At 31.6% G+C, this 20000-nt stretch overlaps 4 protein-coding genes across 9 annotated transcripts in view; 1 reads left to right on the top strand and 3 right to left on the bottom strand.

The window, feature by feature from the left end:
* Positions 1 to 5327, top strand: part of LOC122630672 — a 51861-nt gene extending 46534 nt beyond the window's left edge. The window contains exons 2-4 of the mRNA XM_043815440.1: positions 2622 to 2771; positions 3075 to 3300; positions 5161 to 5327. Of these exons, the coding sequence (XP_043671375.1) occupies positions 2643 to 2771; positions 3075 to 3300; positions 5161 to 5216 (411 nt within the window). The 5' untranslated portion in view covers positions 2622 to 2642 and the 3' untranslated portion in view covers positions 5217 to 5327. The remainder of the gene's footprint in view (positions 1 to 2621; positions 2772 to 3074; positions 3301 to 5160) is intronic.
* Positions 1 to 8422, bottom strand: part of LOC122630662 (DNA ligase 3) — a 36291-nt gene extending 27869 nt beyond the window's left edge. Inside the window, exon 1 of the mRNA XM_043815424.1 lies at positions 8283 to 8422. The gene's annotated coding sequence lies outside the window, so the exon portion shown is untranslated. The remainder of the gene's footprint in view (positions 1 to 8282) is intronic.
* Positions 8423 to 8535: 113 nt separating this feature from the next.
* On the bottom strand, positions 8536 to 10573 carry LOC122630668 (peptidyl-prolyl cis-trans isomerase sig-7). The gene is made up of 4 exons (XM_043815433.1): positions 10300 to 10573; positions 9700 to 10190; positions 9381 to 9622; positions 8536 to 9300 (listed from the first exon to the last, which is right to left on the bottom strand). Exons 1-4 carry the CDS (start codon positions 10367 to 10369, stop codon positions 8631 to 8633), a joined length of 1473 nt encoding a protein of 490 aa, XP_043671368.1. The 5' UTR covers positions 10370 to 10573; the 3' UTR covers positions 8536 to 8630.
* A 576-nt stretch (positions 10574 to 11149) lies between these two features.
* On the bottom strand, positions 11150 to 18782 carry LOC122630660. 6 transcript variants are annotated; one of them, XM_043815415.1, is made up of 5 exons: positions 18626 to 18782; positions 17814 to 18057; positions 16058 to 16600; positions 12682 to 15981; positions 11150 to 12605 (listed from the first exon to the last, which is right to left on the bottom strand). In XM_043815415.1, exons 3-5 carry the CDS (start codon positions 16579 to 16581, stop codon positions 12506 to 12508), a joined length of 3924 nt encoding a protein of 1307 aa, XP_043671350.1. In that variant the 5' UTR covers positions 16582 to 16600; positions 17814 to 18057; positions 18626 to 18782; the 3' UTR covers positions 11150 to 12505. The 6 variants fall into 6 exon arrangements, with proteins under 6 accessions (XP_043671350.1, XP_043671351.1, XP_043671349.1 ...); XM_043815416.1 differs by lacking the exon at positions 18626 to 18782 and adding an exon at positions 18306 to 18553; XM_043815414.1 differs by lacking the exon at positions 18626 to 18782 and having other exon boundaries at positions 17814 to 18263.
* Positions 18783 to 20000: the final 1218 nt, after the last annotated feature.

Here is a 20000-nt window from a genome sequence, read left to right as displayed (position 1 = left end):
CGTCAATCGTATTACTTCGATATTGCATTCGTGAGATCGATAATGTATTTTTATTACTAAAACTTTCCTTTTCATTTCGAAGTGGAAAAAGACATCAAACGTGTATCATTAAAGTGAACAATTTTCTATCTAACTCCGATCGGAATAATAAAGTTCGCGTTTTCTCGCGTATTATTGGTCGTGAATCTTTCGATAATAATAACGTCTTGAAAAGAAATCACGAATCTGAAAGGATAAAAGCTGAGAAATCGGAGATGATATCTAGAAAGAGACGAAAGAGTACGAACGAAATCGGAGAAATTGAAATAAAAGAAAAAAGAAGCGAGTTAGAAATCGATATTGATTATCGAAATGAGATCGTCTTAAATTGTTGTAAAATTTTTCGTTATTCTTTTCTATTTTCTTCTTCTTCTTTTTTCTTTTTCATTGATCTCTCCTCGATTTCTTATATTTCTAATCGTGAAAAGTTCATGCAATATTTTTTATAAATATGTCGCTATAAAAAAAAAAAAAAGAAAGAAAGAAAGAAAAAGAAAAATAATCGTTTAAAAATTTTTCAAGCGTTAAAAGTAAAAAATAAAATCGTAGATTCACATCAAATCGCAAAATGAAATTTATCGATATTGCATAATACGAAATTGACTTTAAGTATATCGTTAAAAAGAATGTTAACTATATCTTTTTTTTTTTTTTTGGTTTCTCCATTGTGTGCTTTCAATTGTGTCACATATATTGTATCGTGAAAAGTTTATGTAATATTTTTTTTTATAAATGTGTCGCGTAAAAAAGAAAGATAATCATTAAAAGGATTTGCGAATCCGCTAATTACGAGTATAGATTTGTATAATGAAATTTGTCAATATTGCATAATTCAAAGTCGATTTTAAATACGTTTATTATAAAAAAAATATATATATATTATTTCTCGTCTATATTCTCTGACATAACTTTATCAAGATTCAAAGTATAATAAACCTGTAAAAAAGTGTGAATTAAATTAATTCGCGAAGTCTTGACAGGGTCATCGTGGATTATCCACCGAACTCGATAAATTATCGCAATATTTCCTATATACATATGTGTATATATATATATATATGTATATATATATATATATGTATGTATGTATGTATGTATGTATGTATATGTATATGTATTTTGTATATGTATATGTGTTTGCGTGCATGTATACGCGTGTGTATCTATGCTTTTTTACATTATTCATATTAGAAAGATAATCGTGAAACGTAAGAGAAATTATCCGATTTTTTTTCCTTTTTTCTTTTTTATTAATGGCTAACAAACGAGATAAATCCAAAACAATACGAAATATTCAAATGATAGTGTAATTAATATTTCCCAAAGTAAAGATAATTACACCTCCCACGTATAATTTAGAATATGTTAGTTGTCAAAGGAATAATGTGCTTTCCTAGAGAATCTTATTTGAGAAACTTAATGAAATAGGATGTTATGCTAAATGTGAGGCTCCCGAGAGTTATGCTTTGCGCGGAATAATTTCGAGATATTAGTTATGCAACATAGAGAGACAGAGAAAGAGAGAGAGAGAGAGAGAGAGAGGGACAAATTTCCTACGTCAAACGATGTACTACACAAACGTAACAGTTTTATCATTGCATTATCAAATAATTGATGAAACTATTAAACGTAAAATACATATTACAATTATCATTATAAAACTTGAATTAAATTTCGTTGTGCTATTTAGTATCGAAAAAAAAAAAAAAGAAAAGAATAATCAACGAAGGCCAAAAAGAAAAACAGAACAAAGAGACAATTGAAATCTATGTTGAAATAATAGCTTGATAAATATCAAATAATATTTTATCAAATTATTTTATGATATTAAAAAATATCAAATAATAATTATATTATTTTATTTATTAATAATATTTATTTAGATAAAAATGAGTTTTCGTTATACAAGTATACAATTTCTTCACTTGTTGCATCGCTTATAACACATACAGACGCAGTATATAAAATAGTATAAAAATATAAAACACTTCACTCGATTTTCCTTTTAACCGCGATTCTTTATTTGGTTACATGAAATTTATTTAAACCTCGAATGGTATTGATTTTTTCATCAAGATGTGAAAAGGAAAACATGTACGATTATATAAGAAATTAAAAGGAGAACAGATAGAGAGACGAAAAAGAATTGAAAATAAATCTGACAAAAGTCTCTGCTGATATTGATTTATCCCAGATTACAAGACAAACAACATTTGTCTCTTTCCTTCATTTAAAACATTTGAAACCCAATGTAACTGTTCAAATACAATCGTTGTCAACATACCACTCATTCATTCTTTCTGTCCTACGCATAAAGAAACACGCATGCACGCATATTCATACGTATCGTCGATACAAATAGATTCATACATAATCATAAATAGAATTAGATACTTTAGAAACATACATAAGAATCTTAAGATATAACAAAACTTCGAGATTGATTTTCAAATTAATAGAGATTGGAAATGACAATTAAATGAAATTTAAAATAAAAAAAAAAATGAATAAATAAAAAAGTAAAAAGTTTTGGATCATCATTTTTTTTTATTCTCTTTTTAACTCTCATTTTTATTTTACAGGAAACGGCAGTCATTGAGGTAATGACGAGCTCGTATCTCGTTGCATTTATGCTGGTCTACAGCACCGTTGTTGTACGTGCTGACCGGCACCATTTACCGGCAGACATGGTATACACTAACGATAACTTTGCCGAAGATACTGAGAGCGTGGTGAGAATTAGATCCTTTTAATTTTTCGTTTAAGAGAAAAGGAAGAAAAAAGAATAAAAATAAAAAATGTTTTCGAACGCGCACTTCTTCCAATTAGCTGATCAATTAACCATTTTATCAATTTCGTGCGCAGATTTGTTTCTTTAATTATTACAATCTAAATGTAAAAAAGAAAATTACAAAAATAAATATCTAAAGGTATATTACGTAAGACATGTTATTTCCCCCTCGCCCCATTAATTTCCAACGATTCGAAAAAGTATTACACAATACTTTGATATTTAATTCATTTTTCGTCCGTAGCTTCTTTTAAGCAGGTTAAAGGAATTAATGGAACGAAAACAAGAAATAATGGAACAAGAGAGAGAATTGACAGAGGAGCAGCTGACGATTCAGGCAATGTTACAGGAAAAGGCAAGAGATCATCGTTTGCCTCAAAACGATTATTCTCAAGATGACGCAGAAATACTTCCGGTACCAAGTGCGATAGTGCATCACGGACCATTAGGCTCAATGAAACGAACTAGCTGCAAGTATCACTTTTACCTCTGTTTTTTTACGTATTAATAAATAAATATATGTGTAATAAATAAATATATAAACGTTTTAACGAATAGACATACTAAAATCATTCAATAAATCGATTTCATGAACCATCGACAAAGAACATTTAATAACTTGTGATCAGCATATGTTTGCTTTTTAATATATAAATGAATAAATAATAACAAAAAATATTAACAACAACAACAACAACAACAATAATAATAATAATAATAATACAGTTAGCTGTATCAATTGTAAAAACTTATTGTGGATTATCTATGATCTATTATAATTAAAGTGTTTGACGTATAAATCTGCATGAGGGCAAAAATATTGATCTAACGATCGTTTTATTCAATAAGATCTTGTTAACAAGCCGACACTTCGATTTCTTAACTTCTCCTTCGTATCTTTTCTTGTCTCTTATATCATACGTAAAGAAGGATAGAAAAGCTTTTATTGTCAGAAAAAAGAAAGAAAGAAAGAAAGAAACTTTGAAGAATTCTAAGAGACAAATTCAAGAGATCCATCGTCATTATTATTGTTATAATTATTATTGTTGTTGTTGTTAACGAAAGGAGAACCAATACTTTCCAATTAAATTAATATCTAATTTGCTGATCATAAAAGAGATAATTCTTGGTAAAACGAGAACGATAAATTAATCAATTAAAAAAAAAAAAAAAAAAAAAAAAAAAAAAAAAAAAAAAAAAAAAAAAAAAAAAAAAAAAAAAAAAAAAAAAAAAAAAGAAAAGAAAAGAAAAAAGAGGCCGATTCAATCGATTCCATATTTATACGATGACGTGATGATAATGATGATCACAACGATGATGAAAATCATGATGGCGATAGTTATAATTTATACAAATATACTCTTATGCGTTATCTTCATCTCAATTGATTCTTTGAAAAATAATTTCATTAAAATGTCTCAAACGAAAACATATCATTGGCTTGCTTTTAAGTAAAATAATGTTTATATTACTGTTATTATTATTGTTATTATCATCATCATCATCATCATTATCATCATCACAATTATTATTATTATTATTATTATTAGCAGCAGCGTCATCGTCATTTTTTGTCTTCATCGTCATGGTCGTCATCATCATTATTATTATTATTTTCGTCGAATCGATTAGAATTGAAGACGAATGGGCAATTAATTGACGCCAATTGACATTTCTCGGGGGGGTGACCACGAATGAGTGACGTTACCGAACCAACGACGACGAGGACGAAGACGAGGACGACAATCCCCCTTAGACGAACGTAATAAATCGGAAACGATCGATCGATACCCATGATCGATCCGATTACTATTTCTCTCATTAATAAAATCGGCGCCAGATCGATCGTTGTCGTCATATTCAGCAACGTTTTAAAACCATTTCTATTGTTTTGATTAATTTAAATTTCGCAATATTTCGTTTGAAACAATTGTAATATCAGACATTAATTATCGGAAAATTAATTTGTCAGGTTAATCCCAATTTTAAAGATAGAATGGGCAGAAATATGGAATCAAATCGGCCATCTTAAAAAGTCTCAATTCAGAAAACGAATTTTCTATAATATACTTATTGATTAAATTTCATTAAAATAAAAAAATAATTAAAAAAATGATAATAATTATTAAATAATTATTAAATAATTAAAACGATTAAATTATTATAATTCTTATTACATACTACTTAATATTATTTATACTAGTTTTATATATAGGGTGATCCAAGATTTACTTGTAAAACATTTTAGCGTAGTTTGACGTAATAAATTTGAATCACCCACCTAAACGTACACGATATATATGTTTAATATCTTTTTCATATTTTTGTAGATATGAGCCTCTGCCATTTCAAGATTTGCAACATGGGCCGCAAGAGGCAAATGTAAATCTAATTACACCATAGTAGTGGCGAAAATCATCGAACTCCTTTCTACTTGTATCTTCTATTAATCTATCTATCTACCTATCTATCTATCTATCTAACCATCTATTTTTCACATTTTTGATTTACGTCTATATTTTATTTATATGTGTATCTATTCTTAATCTATCTATATTATGTTTTATCTACATCTATATTTCTTCTTAATCTATCTACATCTACACCTTCCTCTTTTTCATGTGGTGCGTTGCTACACCATCTTGAAAAAAAAAAAAAAAGAAACAGGTTTCGTTCTTTTTTTTTGTTTTCTTTTTTGTTCTTTTTCTATTTTTTTTCGTTTTTTGTTTTTTTATTATTACAAAAGAAAAAAAAGATAAAAAACAAATACCAAAAAAGAAAACACAAAATAAAAAAGAGAGGGAACAAAGAAGCAACGAATGGGAAAAAAAAAAAACGAGAAAGAAAATTCAGGAAATGTCCAATAAACGAGAAATGAAATCGAGTGTAATGGAAATAAAAATAAATGGATGAAGGAACAAAAACAAAAAAAAAATTAAAAAAGAAGAAAAAAGACATTCTACCAAAAAAATTGAAAAAAAGAAAAAAGAAAAAAAAAGTTAAAAAAGATTAAAAAAAAGAAAACTATAGCAACAACTAAAAAATTTCGAACAAATAGACATATATATTGTAGTGAGTAGCATGTTCGAAATAATATGTTCGATGAAATTCGCCTAGATCTTGTTGTAAACATTGTTGTGAATATGTAATAATATGTAGTGCCGAAAAAAATTCTCGGTTATAACACATACTATGCGCTTTAAATGAAAAATATTTTATTATTGTAAACGGAGGAAGGATTTTAAAAAAGTATTCACGTCGATCGGATATTCTTTAACTGTTCAGGAAAAAAAAAAATAAATAAAAGCTTGTTTCCTACATACAAACACACACAAATATATATAAATGTAATGATATATCTTGAAAAGAATATAAAATTTTGAACATATGTAACAAATTACGTCAATAGTAAAAAATAAAGCCAACAAAGCAGAATATATAAAAGAAGTTTTTCGATAACTCGGCCACCGATTTGAAAAAAAAAAAAAGAAATATGGATATAAAAAAAAAAAAGATAAAGAAAGGAAACAAAAAAAAAAAAGTACTTATAATTAATTCCTGAAGAGTGGAATATCCTCGACGTGCCCGTTCGACGATTCGTGAAAATGGTGAAATGAATTTATATTTATTGGTTAGCTTTTAAGTAAAAGAAGGGTGCAAAAGTCGCGAAATTAAAATTTATATTTATTATTGATCTCTTTTTCTTTCTCATTTTTTTGATTTTCTATAAACAATCGGTAAAATAGTGGAAAAATGGAAAAATGAAAGGAAAAGAAAAAAAAAAAAAAAGAAAAGGCATCGATAAAATTGTCTCAATAATTTGTTTGCATATTAAGAAAAGAATTTTATACGATATCAGTACCCAACATCACACGTATGATTAAATTAAAAAAAAAAATAACTTAATAGTATTCGAACACGAACTACTATGCATTTATTCACAATAGTATTTCCTTTGGGTATATCAAATAAACTGAATATCGAATTATTATAAATGTGACAATATTAAGTTTAACGGCAAGGAAAAAGAAAGAAGAAAGAAAAAAAGAAAACGGCTATCTGCACCCTTCGTTAAATTATTTATGAATCATTATTATTATATAATTATTCTTTGCTTCTTCAAGATAGAAAAGAAAACAACGTTTGTCTATGTATCGTGTTACTTCTATTCTATTTATTTAATATCTTGAATTTCTGTAATCTTTGTCGTTTAAAAAAACTAATTATTCCTTTTTTTTATGGCGTCGCTTATATGTGTGATCTATTTCTGCGTGTATCTCTCTGTATGTGTCGTTCTCTCTTCCTACCTTCTTCCCTCTCTCCCTCTCTCTCTCTCTCTCTCTCTCTCTCTCTCTCTCTCTCTCTCTTCTTTTATTTCTCTTTCCTTTTTTTTTTAAATTAAATAAATGCTACATTTATTTAAACGCGTAACGTACCTGCGGTTAATGATCTTTAACCAAATGTACAAGGCTATATATATATGTATTTTACCTATTACTTATTATTAAATGTATTCCTTTCGAAGTTTGTTTGATGTTATCACCACCTTAAAAAAAGAAAAAAAAAAAAAAGAATAAGAAAAATAAATAAAACAAAATGGTGGTAAACGAATACGTAATGACGGTCTCGAGTGTGTGTATATATATATATATATGTATATATATATATGTATATATATATATACTCACGTACTTACGTATATCGACGTACAAAAAAAAAGAAAAAACGAAATATATATATAATAATATAATCACAAATCCGACAAACTTCGAAAAATTGAGCAAAATTATTATTAATATTATCCTTATTATTTCCATTTCTTTGACATTCGATTGGCGATTTTGTTAAACGCTTACCCTTAGTCTTTTACATGCGATCACATAAAGAGAGCATGTAAAAATAGGAGAATTAAGACTCAAAAGTATTAATTAGATTTCGATGTGTAGATATTAAATAACGCATGTATTACAGCGTGATGTAGCAAAAAAATAAAATCGTGTAACAGAAAAACTAAATAAGCTAACCTGTATAATCATTATTGTCCGTTCACCCGTAATAATTCTATTCTCTCTTGAGAGAATAAAAGAAAATGTGAGTTACTAATGGAATTACTAACTGAATAACACGTGTGCAATTATTCAAATTGTGCGCCAGAGTTAAACGACAAAGTTACAGTCTACTTGAAACGTATAATGACTCTTTGGATAAATATTAAAGTATAATGACTACTTTGGATAAATACCAGCACCAATAAATTATAGGTAATATTTTTCTATTATTTTTGAAGAAAGCAAAGAACAATAATAACAATAATAATAAAAAAAGATCGAAAGCTCGTATAATTTTATCGATTGAGTTACCAAATTCTTATAAGTGCGAACGCGTAATGTATTGATGCGACCAACGTAACCTCAAAATACGTGATGCGTAATGAACGTTAAAAAACACTCACCAAATAACGTACGTAACAATTTCCAACGACGTAAAAAATTTCAAACAATATCTAAATGATATATTAGGAACTTATTAATAAAAAATCACACGCGTTTACGTAAAAATTAAAAATCTTACACCCGTCAACGTATACGAAATCTATCTATAAAGGGAGTGCTTCTAAGCAGTGTTGCCAACTCATGATAAATCGTAACGAATGATCTGATTGGTCGACCTACGATAAATATAATTACAAAATGAAAATCAATATATATGTTATGTATACATATATACATCCTTTTTATTTAATCGATTTTGTTGTCGTATTAACTTATTTTTTAAACATAAACTTTTATATCCAATATTTTTAACGTTTCCTATCTCTGCTTTTCTCCCTGTACCTACTCTTTTCTTTACTTCTATCACTTTTCCTTTCTCTACTTTTATCCCTATTTCTCTCTTTACTTCTACCTCTATTCCTCTCTCTACTTTTATTTCTACCTCTATTACCATCGGTCTTATCCTTTTTCTTTTTCTTCTCCTTCTCTCTCTTATGTTCGTACGCCTCATCCCTTCTCTTATTTTCCCTATTTTTCTCCTTTTCTGAAACATAATTTCTAATATCGCGAGAACGTTCCCTATCACTTCTATTGTCATTTTTCCTATACTGATGTTTTCTATGTTCCAATATATCCTCTTCGTATCTTCCCTCGCTGTTATTTTTCCTCTTGGATCTTTCCTCCTTCTCATGATAACGTTTGCTATTTCGATGATCACCTTTCTCTTGAAAACGATCGTTACCTTTCCTGTCTTCGTTCTCCTCTTCTTCCTTGTCGTCATAATATTTAATACCTTTCCCTTTTCCCCTCCATCTCATCTTTGCTACAGATTGTGAGAAATCAACGTGTATTCTTCTATCGTCGATTAAAACATTGTCCATCTTAAAATATGCCTCCTCGCAGCTCTTACGTTCAGCAAACTCAATGAAAGCGTATTGCAAGGAATCGCCCGTTTGTCTATCTCTTATTACTTCGCATCTAAAAATTTGTATACGTCGAATATTACTTTAAATCTCAAATATTATTTATACGCTCAAAATTAAACAACAAATATCTACCCAACAATTTTCCCAAAGCGACTAAAAATAATCTCTAAGTCATCGTCGTTAGTAACCGGATTTAATTTGCAAACGAACAGAACATTTTCCGGTGGTGCGATATCAGCATCCGGTATATCCCCAACAATTTCTAATATCGTAGCTCGTGCCTTTGCTTCTTTGTCCTTTTGCATTTCCATAACTTCTTCCACGGACATTCCTGCTGTATCATCTATAAGTTCGTCCGCGCCAATTCTATCGCTCTATAGAAATATTCAGCTTTATTAGATTATAAAATTTGCTTGTAAAGAAAAATATAATTCGCTTTTACATTACATACCATCAATGCCTCTTTAGTAGGTTCTGGACTCATATCTGGTATTTCTAGACCTTTAGGATCATCGAATGGATCTTCTAAAATGACGGTATGCGATATACGAATGTCCTGATAAGGTCTATAATCTCCATCACAAATGGTTTCATTAAATTTTAAAATAATTTCGAGTCCTTCTACTATCTCTCCAAACACGCAATGTTCTCCGTCTAAAGAATAGAGGTCCGGCGCAAGTGTGATAAAAAATTGCGATCCTAACATATTGTCGCCGCAATTAACCATAGATAACAAGCCACTTCTGGTATGTTTAATTTTTGGCATTTGTTCAGCCTCATAATATCTAGCTTGTTCACCCAATACTATCCCATAAATACTCTCTCCACCTTTCCCAGTACCCGTAGGATCTCCAGTTTGAGCGATAAAATTGTTTTGTACCGAATGAAATAAATTCCAATTGTAATATTTTATTTTGCACAATTTTAAAAAATTTCGACATGCTGAAAATAAGTGACATATACGTTACGATTCTATATATACCTGACTAATAAAAAAAATTCTTATAAATGTTACTTAATTTATATAAGAAAAGTAAATATTTAAACTTACTTTGTGGACGTTCTTCGATAAATAAATCTACTGTAATATCACCTATTGTAGTTTCGATTACCACGGACATGGTCTTGTGGCCAGATTATAATCTCAATGGGAAAAATTATTTGAAAATAAATATTCAATAATTAATTATTACGTTCATCGTAGGTCGTTTCACTGAATGGATATAAAAAGCAGCGTGTTTAACAGGGTTTAACTAACTAAAGCAATGTACAGAATACGGAACTAAAGTAAAACTGGAACTTATCACTTCTAGCTACTGTCCCTCAAAATCATTATAAATAAATGTCAATAACTAAGAGTGAATCAATATCTTTTGCTCGAAGCCCGGACGACCTCAGCGACTCGTACGGATAAAATATGAACTACAAGCAGAAATTAGGACACTGCTTTTACAATGCAATATCAGTGTATATATTATATTTTTTGTTTAGAATTTTTGTTATAAAATATATTACAGCCTGTACACGTAAAATCAAACAGAAAATTGTTTACATCAAGGAAATAAAGCGCACATTTCAATTTTTTATCATTGCAGATTTCAGAACAGCGCCACTATACGAAATATACTTCTCATGGAAAAAATCAATAAGAACACGTTACGTCAATAGTTAATCTCTAATGCGTAATTCTCGAAGTAGGTCACACTTCCAATACGAGATATTTTTTAATCTTTATTTAATCTATATTTTTAATCTATATCTTTAATCTCTAAATGACTTTTTTTTAAAAAGCTTCATTTTTAATATATGGATTATATTATTAATATATGAAAGTTTTTTTCCAAGTAATATTAAGGCCTTAATTAAGGATAGGGGTATCAAAAAAGAAATAATCGTGACAATTGACTCATTCATGTTATTTAATGAAATTATAAGAGCGCTTTTAGTTACATCGCGCTATCGACAAAATATACATATGTATCTTGTATTGTTTAAAAAATAAATTAAAAGAGCAACATGATATAAGAGAGCTATTACATCGTATGATTATATTACATTACGTTTTTTATGCACAAATACTTACACTTAAATAAATCATTGAAATTCGAATTACATATTTATATTTATCATGGACACGAACTATGTTTATTCTTTTTATATCATTTTTCTTTCTTTTTTTTTTTTTTTTCTTTTATAATTTTGTACTTGCCGCCAATTCTATCATATTGATCGCAATATATCACCGGTTTTAAGTCTTCTACGTAACACACGATAAACGTATGCAAATACATATCTAATCTTTAGACTTTCTAAATTAAAAACTCGATTATTTCATTCTAATTATAATTCTAGTTATTATGTACACTTCTTCTTTTATTTTTCCATTTTTTCTTTTTTTTTTTCTCGATTTTCCCAACGGACCAACGACTGTTCATATTCGGTAATAATAAAAAGAAAGAGAGAATACTTTTTCTTTTTTTTTTTTTCTTTTTTTTCGATAATACCACCTAGAGCCTTTAGTAACGCATATCACAGTTTCAGATTGATCTTTTTCGCTACATCGTTTGTTTTCCTTTTTTTTCTCCGTGATCATGGTCTTAATTAGAAAATGACCTTAACAATCTTAATACGACTCTTTAAAGGTTAATACGTGATATCATTTGAATAAACCGCTAATCGAATAATGTCTAACTTTAAAACAAGTTAGGTATACAGCAGCCTTCTTATTTCTATTAAATGGGTATGTATGAAATTAATTTGAAGGACTGTTCACTGAGCATACTTTGTTAAAAAATGTACGTACGTGTATGTGTATGTGTATTTGTGTGTGTGTATGCATATGTAAATATATATATATATATATATATATATATATATCTTCAAAATAATATGACGAGAGAACATCACATCTTTTCATTTTGCGTTTCGCTTATATCTGAATAATTATTATGCATAAACATTATGCAATATCATCCTTCGCTTAATGGAATAAAAACATTTCCTTTCTCTATTTGGCCATTTGCTGTACAATTAAGTAAAACTGCATACTCCAAATTTGTCCTTTATCGTCTTATTGGAATGCAACGTTTTCTAAATATCAGAGTAATGAACTTTTCGGTAAAACAACGATTTCCAAGTTCATACGCTCTATAAAAATGTTTTGAAGCATTCAAAAAACTGAGATTACTGTACTTGCGATCATGAAATACTTGATATTAATATCATTTGCATTTCTTAAATTAATACATATTCATTTTTTATTTAGCTTGATCTAGCAGCAGAGAAGCCGCTCTTTCTACATCGTAATCAGTCTGCTTAAGAGCATTTTCGCATTGCTGTCTATCTGCCAAACCTAACCTATAACAATATAATAACAACAACGTTAATAATAGAAATTATAATGAGTAACGTTAAATATGATATAAAAAGTTACCTTTTAAGGGATTCTAATTTAACAAGTCTGTCTTTCATAATCTGTTTGGCCGCTTGTGCAGTGTCCCATCCAGTGGCTTGTAACGCAGCTAAAATTTCTTGTTGCGACGCATCCGCTATATCTCTTTGTACTCTCATTATTTTAGTTGCACGAAATTCGTCATTGAGAGACATAACTAATTGTTGAGAAGCACCTGTCAAAGGTGGACTAACACCAGATGGATATGCCGACGTGGAAGGCGCTAATTGAGTATTGACAACAGTTTCGTTCATGTGAGACTGTACGTTGGAAATTGGTAATGTTTGTGACGTCGCAGCATTAGCTTGATGCGGCTTATTATGTACAGACTGCAATACATTCGGATTCCCACTCTGATTAGCTGTTAAATTTGATTTCATTACGGTATGCTGATTTCTTATAAAACCATTTTGCACCGATTTAAGTGGACTCCATGCCGGAGGAGGATTATATACAGGCGGTTGTTTTAAATGCGGGCTAAAATCGCAAGGGTGATTTTGAAGTGCATAGTTTCGAGATGCTTGAACAGCTTGAATCTGTTGTTGTTGAAGATTATAGCTAGCTGTATCCTGATAATTTACATGACTATGACTTAGATTTTGATCCACAATGGTATTTGCTGGCGATGCACCGGAAGCATAGTAATTTCTGAGTATATTCTGTTGAACAGTCTTATTATAAAGGGTATTAAATTCATTTTGAGATAATTGTTCTAAATTAGGTACTGTCTGTTTCAATTCAACGTACACTTGTTCTGAAAACATCGTACCAGTGGCAAACATAGCAGGCTTTGAAATAGTATTTGTATTACTGGCACTAGATTGTGGCTGTTGTAAATCATTTTGTATTTGAGTTATACCATGATTACGACTTATAGTTAGAAGGGGAACGTTTTGTTGTTGGAAGTAGTTCTGACTCGTGGATGTAAAATTTTGTGCGTGATTGGAAGCCGTTTCTGTGGCACCTTTAGAACCATATTGAGAGCTATTCAAGTTACTCGTCGCTTGAATCAAATTGCTAGGAGCAACTTGAAGTAAATTCACGTTTATCTGAGGCATATTTACGACCGGTGATATGCGATTAACATTTGGATCCGTCGATACGGAATAATTACTTTGCAAATGTACTTGGGAGTGTGCTTGTTGCCACATTTGTCCTACAATGGCATCCGTGGTGCTTTCAACGAAGCGATTTTCTTGTTGGACCGTTGGCTTCTGAATATTCGTATTTTTAGATTGCATCGAATTTTGCACTTTACTTGGTAAATGAGTGCTCGTTCTTTGATCCATTTGCGGAGATTTTGGTTTAATCGATTGCGGTGGTGGTCGCAGTGCCGGTATAGTCGAATTATCTTGCAACTTATTGATCAACGTATACGTATGCGATTCGTTAGAATGTTGTTGAGTAGCATTGGTATTTTTACTTGCTTCTTTCTCTCCTAAATGTTTCTCTAATTCAGCAAGAAACGCCGGATCCAATTTTTTAGGCGAAGTAACACTGTGCGAATTGATAGTTAACTCGCTCAGATTTTGGGCAAGATCGTGATTAGATTTAGGTTTAGGTGGGCTTTCGTTGGGACCTATAGGAGGAGGGGGAGGTGGCAATGGCGGTGGTAGTGGCGGTGAAGGTTGTCCATTGGAAGTTGTAGGCAAATTGTGAGTTGCAACGTTAGCATAAGTTTGTGTATCATTTTGCAAGTCTTCCGGCCAACTTGTCCAATTTGATACGGATGGAGTTTGAAGTTTGTCGATTTCACTATAATGGTCCTCTGGGAAAGCATTTCCTTCTGAACTATTAACATTAACATTTAAATTAACACTTTCATTTATATTATTCTTACTCAAATTCGTCGAGTATTGATTAACATTTATATTCTGACTGGTACTAACTTCTTCATTCTGAATATTTCCATAGGATTGGGTCTTATTATAATGATTAGTCGGATCGGATGGTACGTGACTGTAATATCGAGAATGCGGTGGTTTCATAAATACGGAAGAAGTATCAAATGGATCGGAATATGTTGGATCCAGATTGCCCGGGAAATTAGCATATGTTCGAGGATCTTCCTGTTGATTATGTTCTTCTTGTGTTCTCGTTTCGACCGTTTCTATAGGCTCATCAAGAATATTAATTACACGCCGACACGTGTTCGTATCGGAGTGAGATGAATTCGTATTAGTTATTTCCTCTGGCGATAAATCTATCAGACTACCCTCTTGACTGGTACCAGGTACAGGAACAGTTGATTTCACAGGACTAGCCCTTATGTCGTTTTGCAGTTTCGTGTAATTAAATTGTTTGCGCGAGCGTGGCGTGCCACACGAAAATTTTTTCTTTTGATTATCCGTAACTCCGGCCACAGCTACAATGTCCGGCGGTTCCATTGGATTTCGAAGATAGACGTCATCTATATAAATAGGACTACCCCAACTTTTTCCAAAAGGAGCACCGTGTCCCGTATGAATAAATGAATTTTCTAAAGGTTTACTTATATCCTCCGGTTGTTTTTTTCTCATCGGATCCACCAAACAACGAGGAAATAACCCAACTTGATAAGTTCTTTGATTTTGTCCCTTCCACCAATAATTTTCTGGTCTACCATCTATAATAACGATTTGATCACCCTGCTCTATAGTCATTTTCTCAGCTTCGTCGAAATCACTTAAGGCTTTCATTACCGACGGTACCATTCCAGTTAACAATTCTTTCAAAGAAGCAAAACTCGGTCTTTCCGACGGTTCTCTGGCCCAACAACGTAACATAAGATCATACATTACAGGTGGCATTGCTTCAGGCTCGTGCAATCTTTCTCCCTCTCTATCTATCTTACGAAGAATTTCCGATCCATTCAATCCAACCCACGGCTCCTCTCCGAACGTTAACATTTCCCATAACGTCACACCAAACATCCATACGTCCGAAGCGTGACTAAATTGGCGTGCCTTTAAAGATTCGGGAGCACACCATGGAAACGGCACTTTCTTATGTTCCGTCATAACATAACAATCCTCTTGCTGAGGCAGAGCTCTCATTAAACCAAAATCACCTATTTTCACTTTATCCACTGTACTTAAAAGAACATTCCTGCAAGCTAGATCCCTATGAAGGAAACGTTTGGCCTCCAAATATGCCATACCAGTAGCTACTTGTAAAGCGTAATTACATAACGTTAAAACGGATATGCGGCAACATTGTTTTCGTAAATAATCCAAGAGAGCTCCTAAAGGCGCAAGTTCCGTTACCATCATCATAGGCTGAGACAATACGACTCCGTACAGCCTGAAATACGATAGAGAAAGAATATATATTATGATATTTTTTTAGTAAATAACTAACAGAGATAGAAAAGGAAAACCTTATAAGATTGTGATGATCCAAAGTATGCATAGCCTGAACCTCGGACACAAAATCTTCGATAATACTTGGTTGGGTCAAAGCATCCGCCTTCAAAACTTTTACCGCGACAGGTAACGTTCTACCAGTAGGAGACATCCATTCTCCTCGCCTGACCACACCAAAACTACCGTCGCCTAATTTAATAGACAGAGTCACGTCCTTGTCCTGGATAAGACACGTTAGCACGGAAGATCCTTCGATTGGCTGAGAAGATCGTTTATTACTTTTTGTACTACCACCAGGTCTGATTTTAGTAATTAAATTCTTTTTCCATTGAGTATTACGTCTCTTCTTAACAGCATCTAAAAGTCTTCTGATGCCTGGCTTGCCTAATCCGATCTTTTCTAAATCTTCTGGCTGAACGTAATCAAAATGATGCAACCGAGTGACCTGTAAATCGTCCCTAATTCTCGTAAAGAACTGGGTAAGTTGTACGTCGTGCAGAAGTTCTTGCAGCCATTCGGTTCCTTCGTCGTCTGCCATCTTCACTTATAGCGATAGCCTATGAAAATAAAGAATAAGATTTAATTTACAACGAAGCTTTTCAAAACCTATAAGGAACTTAAAAGATAAATAAGAACACACGAACAACTACGATCGCGAATGGCTAAATAAAATGATATGAACAGAAAGACCTCTATCTCCCTCTTTCCCTCTCTCCCTCTCTTTCTGAAATAAGTCGCGATAATATAACTTTTCTTATCGTTTTAAACACTGCACTGTAGTAGAGAAAATCTATTATCGGTAGTCGAGAGGGAGAAGCGAAAAAGAAAAGCAAAATAGAACAAGCGAGAACACAGAAAGAAAAGAAAAAATAAAAGAAAAAAATAGAAAAGAAAAGGAAAATAAAATGAGAGAAAGAGAGAGAGAAAGAGAGAGAGAGAAACAGATATATATAATATATGTGTATGTATGTATATATGTATGTATGTATGTATGTATGTATGTATGTATATATATATATATATAAACGACGAAATCGAGAGACGAAGAAACCGAAGCATCCATCCCGAATGTTTGCCATTATTTTCTCCTCGGTCTCCCCACACCAGCAGGAAATCAAATGAAGCTTAATAGGCCGTTTGAGGGAGGAGTCACAAAACGACGGTACTTATCAATTCCAGACATTGCTCTTTGTATGTATGTGCTACGTACAAAAAAGGATCACCGACTAAACGACATGACTAAGAACGAACGGACTTACAAGATCACGTTTTGAAATACACATATATACGTGTATATGTACGTGTATACATGTATTTACGTACATATGTACGTACGTACGTGACAATAGAAGAGATAGGACTCGTATTGTGATAAAAAAAATCTCTAATCGTTTTTTTATATCTTCTATCTGAACACACACACACATATATATATATATATATATATATATATGCATATGAACGTAGGATAACTAGACGACGATAACGACAATGCCGATGAAACGATGGTAGGCGTCGTTTCGTTTACAAACATTTAACATTCTCGTAATCTGTTTAGATCCTACATTACTATTACAATCAACGCATTAACATACATACAGATACATATTTATTATCAAATTCAACCCCCGGAAAATATACAAATATATACATATAAACACGAACGCACATTCTTTCGTACGTTATATATATATATATATGTATATGTATATGTATATGTGTTTTATATACATATATACGTATACACATGTCGAAGAAATAATTACTTACCAAAACGTCTTTTATACGATCACTATCAAGGACAATCGTCAGGATTGAACATTATCGTCGTTCACGCGCGTTCCTCACTATTTTCGTCTCTCTCTCTCTCTCTCTCTCTTTCTCTTTCTCTTTCTCTTTCTCTCTCTCTCTCATTTCAGAGGATGATCGATGGCTTCGAGGATTCGTTCGATCCTCGACATTTTCCGTTCGGATATCGGAAACACATATACAAAATCATCCCCCTCGATTTTCTCTGTTATAACACATAAGCACAAAACATTTCTATTAGTATTATTTACTCACGTACATGTGCAACTTTTCGACATGACGAACGAGAATGTATGTATTCTGTATCTAAATATATACGTAAGCACAGGATTATTTTCTCTCTCTCTCTCTCTCTCTCTCTCTTTGTCTATCTATCTATCTATCTATCTCTTTCTTTCTCTCTTTCTCTCTCTTTATCGTTGTTACAAACTTTTCTTCGAATGAAAAACTTACTCGCAGAAAAAAAAGAAAGCCTCTCGATAGGTTCGCAAATGTCACGATAGGGTGCAGGAAAAGCGAGACTTAAATTTTCGATTCGATCCAACCTACAACGAAACTTTCACCGTACGAATTTCTCGTCCGTTGCATTGTTACTACATTTATACATAACACGTACACACCTATATACACATACATATACAACATATACGTAGAATATGAATATATATATATATATATTGTGTATGTACATAGGATTCGTCTTTTTAACCTCAAAACGTGTTTCCACGCTCGACCAAACTCGAAGAGAAAAATAAGAAAAGAAAAAAGTATACCTGCTCGCAAAAAGAATACAAATAATTAGAAATGTGTATTACATCTGCGTCGTTAACGAAGGAAATGTCAAACTCTACTACTTGCTATAGTTACGACTACGTTAATAATAATCATCAATATCATCATCGTGTCGTTGCGTGTCGTCGCTCTTTAATTGTGTGCACCAATCTCGGCACGCAGAAACTGAAAGAGAGAGAAAGATAGAATTGTGTGTGTGTGTGTGTGTGTGTATGTGTGTGAGAGAGAGAGAGGGAAAGCAGTAAGAAAAAATCAAGAGAGAGAGAGAGAGAGAGAGAGAACGTGTAGCTCTATTCAAGTGCAATCTTTAAAGCATGCATCGTGAAGTTGGCTCCTAGGGATAAAACTCGAAGCTTCGTGTTCGTAAAATCGATCGTACAATTTTTACTTTTCCTTTCTTATTTTTTTTATTTTTCGTTCTTTGCGTTTCTTTTTCTAACATTTTCTCGACTCTTTCTTTCTTCTCGTCTTTTTTTTTTGTTTTTCATCTTTTTTTCCTTCGAGGAATCTTCCTTCTTTTTTTTTTCTTTTTTCTCTCTTTCGTTATCCCATGTAAATTAGAATTGACGTAGTTTCTCGTAGTTTCTGTCACGTGATCTCTCTCTCTCTCTCTCTCTCTTTCCTTCTCTCCCTCCCTCTCCTTTTCTCTTTCTCTCTTTTTCTCGGTTCCGTCGAACGTACTTCGTTTGATTGGTTAGTACACAACGATACGAAAATCGTACTTAACCGTTTCTCCGTTTTTCTTTTGTTTTTGTTTTTCATTTCTGTTTTTCTTTTTTCGATATTTTTGATTACACACATTTACATAACGCGTTATGTATAGTACGTTTTCCACGCATTTGATATTTATTTCATTCGTGTCTTTGTCATGAAAAACGATATTTGTTTCGCAATAGGTTAATTCTTTTGTTTTTCTTTATTAATTATAGTATATTTTTTCTTTTTAACTGTTAATTGTAATTGTTAAAAAGCGTTACTGTTATGGATTAACGTTGGATTAAGAAATCAATGCTCGTGTCGCGAAATCGTAGATAAGGGCGTGTTTCTTTCATTATTTTTTTTTTTTGTTTCTTATGTAGCTTATTTTTTTTCTTTTCATTATATTTCCTCGCATAAACGTAGAAACGTAAACTTTCCGAGAAATAATCCAGATGCTCCTTCGACTGAAGCTAAAAAAAAGTGATGAGAAATCAAAAGGAAAAAAAAAAGAAGAAAAAAATGAAAAAAGAAAACGTTTTTCTCGGATCGTATTAAATTTATTTACGTATAAGTAAGTATAAGTAAATTTTTTATATTCGTTCAAAAAATTAGCGAACATATACCGTCATTTTTTATATTTGCGTCCGAAGAAACTCG

Source organism: Vespula pensylvanica, chromosome 7 (assembly GCF_014466175.1).
Source record: "Vespula pensylvanica isolate Volc-1 chromosome 7, ASM1446617v1, whole genome shotgun sequence".
Classification (NCBI taxonomy): domain Eukaryota; kingdom Metazoa; phylum Arthropoda; class Insecta; order Hymenoptera; family Vespidae; genus Vespula; species Vespula pensylvanica.
The sequence above is the reverse complement of the archived record's forward strand: the minus strand, read 5'-3'. Positions and strand labels throughout refer to the sequence as shown.

Excerpts from the sequence above, each read along its gene's own strand:
- LOC122630660 (XM_043815415.1), bottom strand. The coding sequence starts at position 16,581 with ATGGCAGACGACGAAGGAACCGAATGGCTGCAAGAACTTCTGCACGAC. Across the intron at positions 15,982-16,057 it reads GATCATCACAATCTTATAAG|GCTGTACGGAGTCGTATTGT; the intron begins GTTTTCCTTTTC and ends ATCGTATTTCAG. Across the intron at positions 12,606-12,681 it reads AAATTAGAATCCCTTAAAAG|GTTAGGTTTGGCAGATAGAC; the intron begins GTAACTTTTTAT and ends ATATTGTTATAG.
- LOC122630668 (XM_043815433.1), bottom strand. The coding sequence starts at position 10,369 with ATGTCCGTGGTAATCGAAACTACAATAGGTGATATTACAGTAGATTTA. Across the intron at positions 10,191-10,299 it reads TATCGAAGAACGTCCACAAA|CATGTCGAAATTTTTTAAAA; the intron begins GTAAGTTTAAAT and ends ACTTATTTTCAG. Across the intron at positions 9,623-9,699 it reads CTACTAAAGAGGCATTGATG|AGCGATAGAATTGGCGCGGA; the intron begins GTATGTAATGTA and ends ATATTTCTATAG.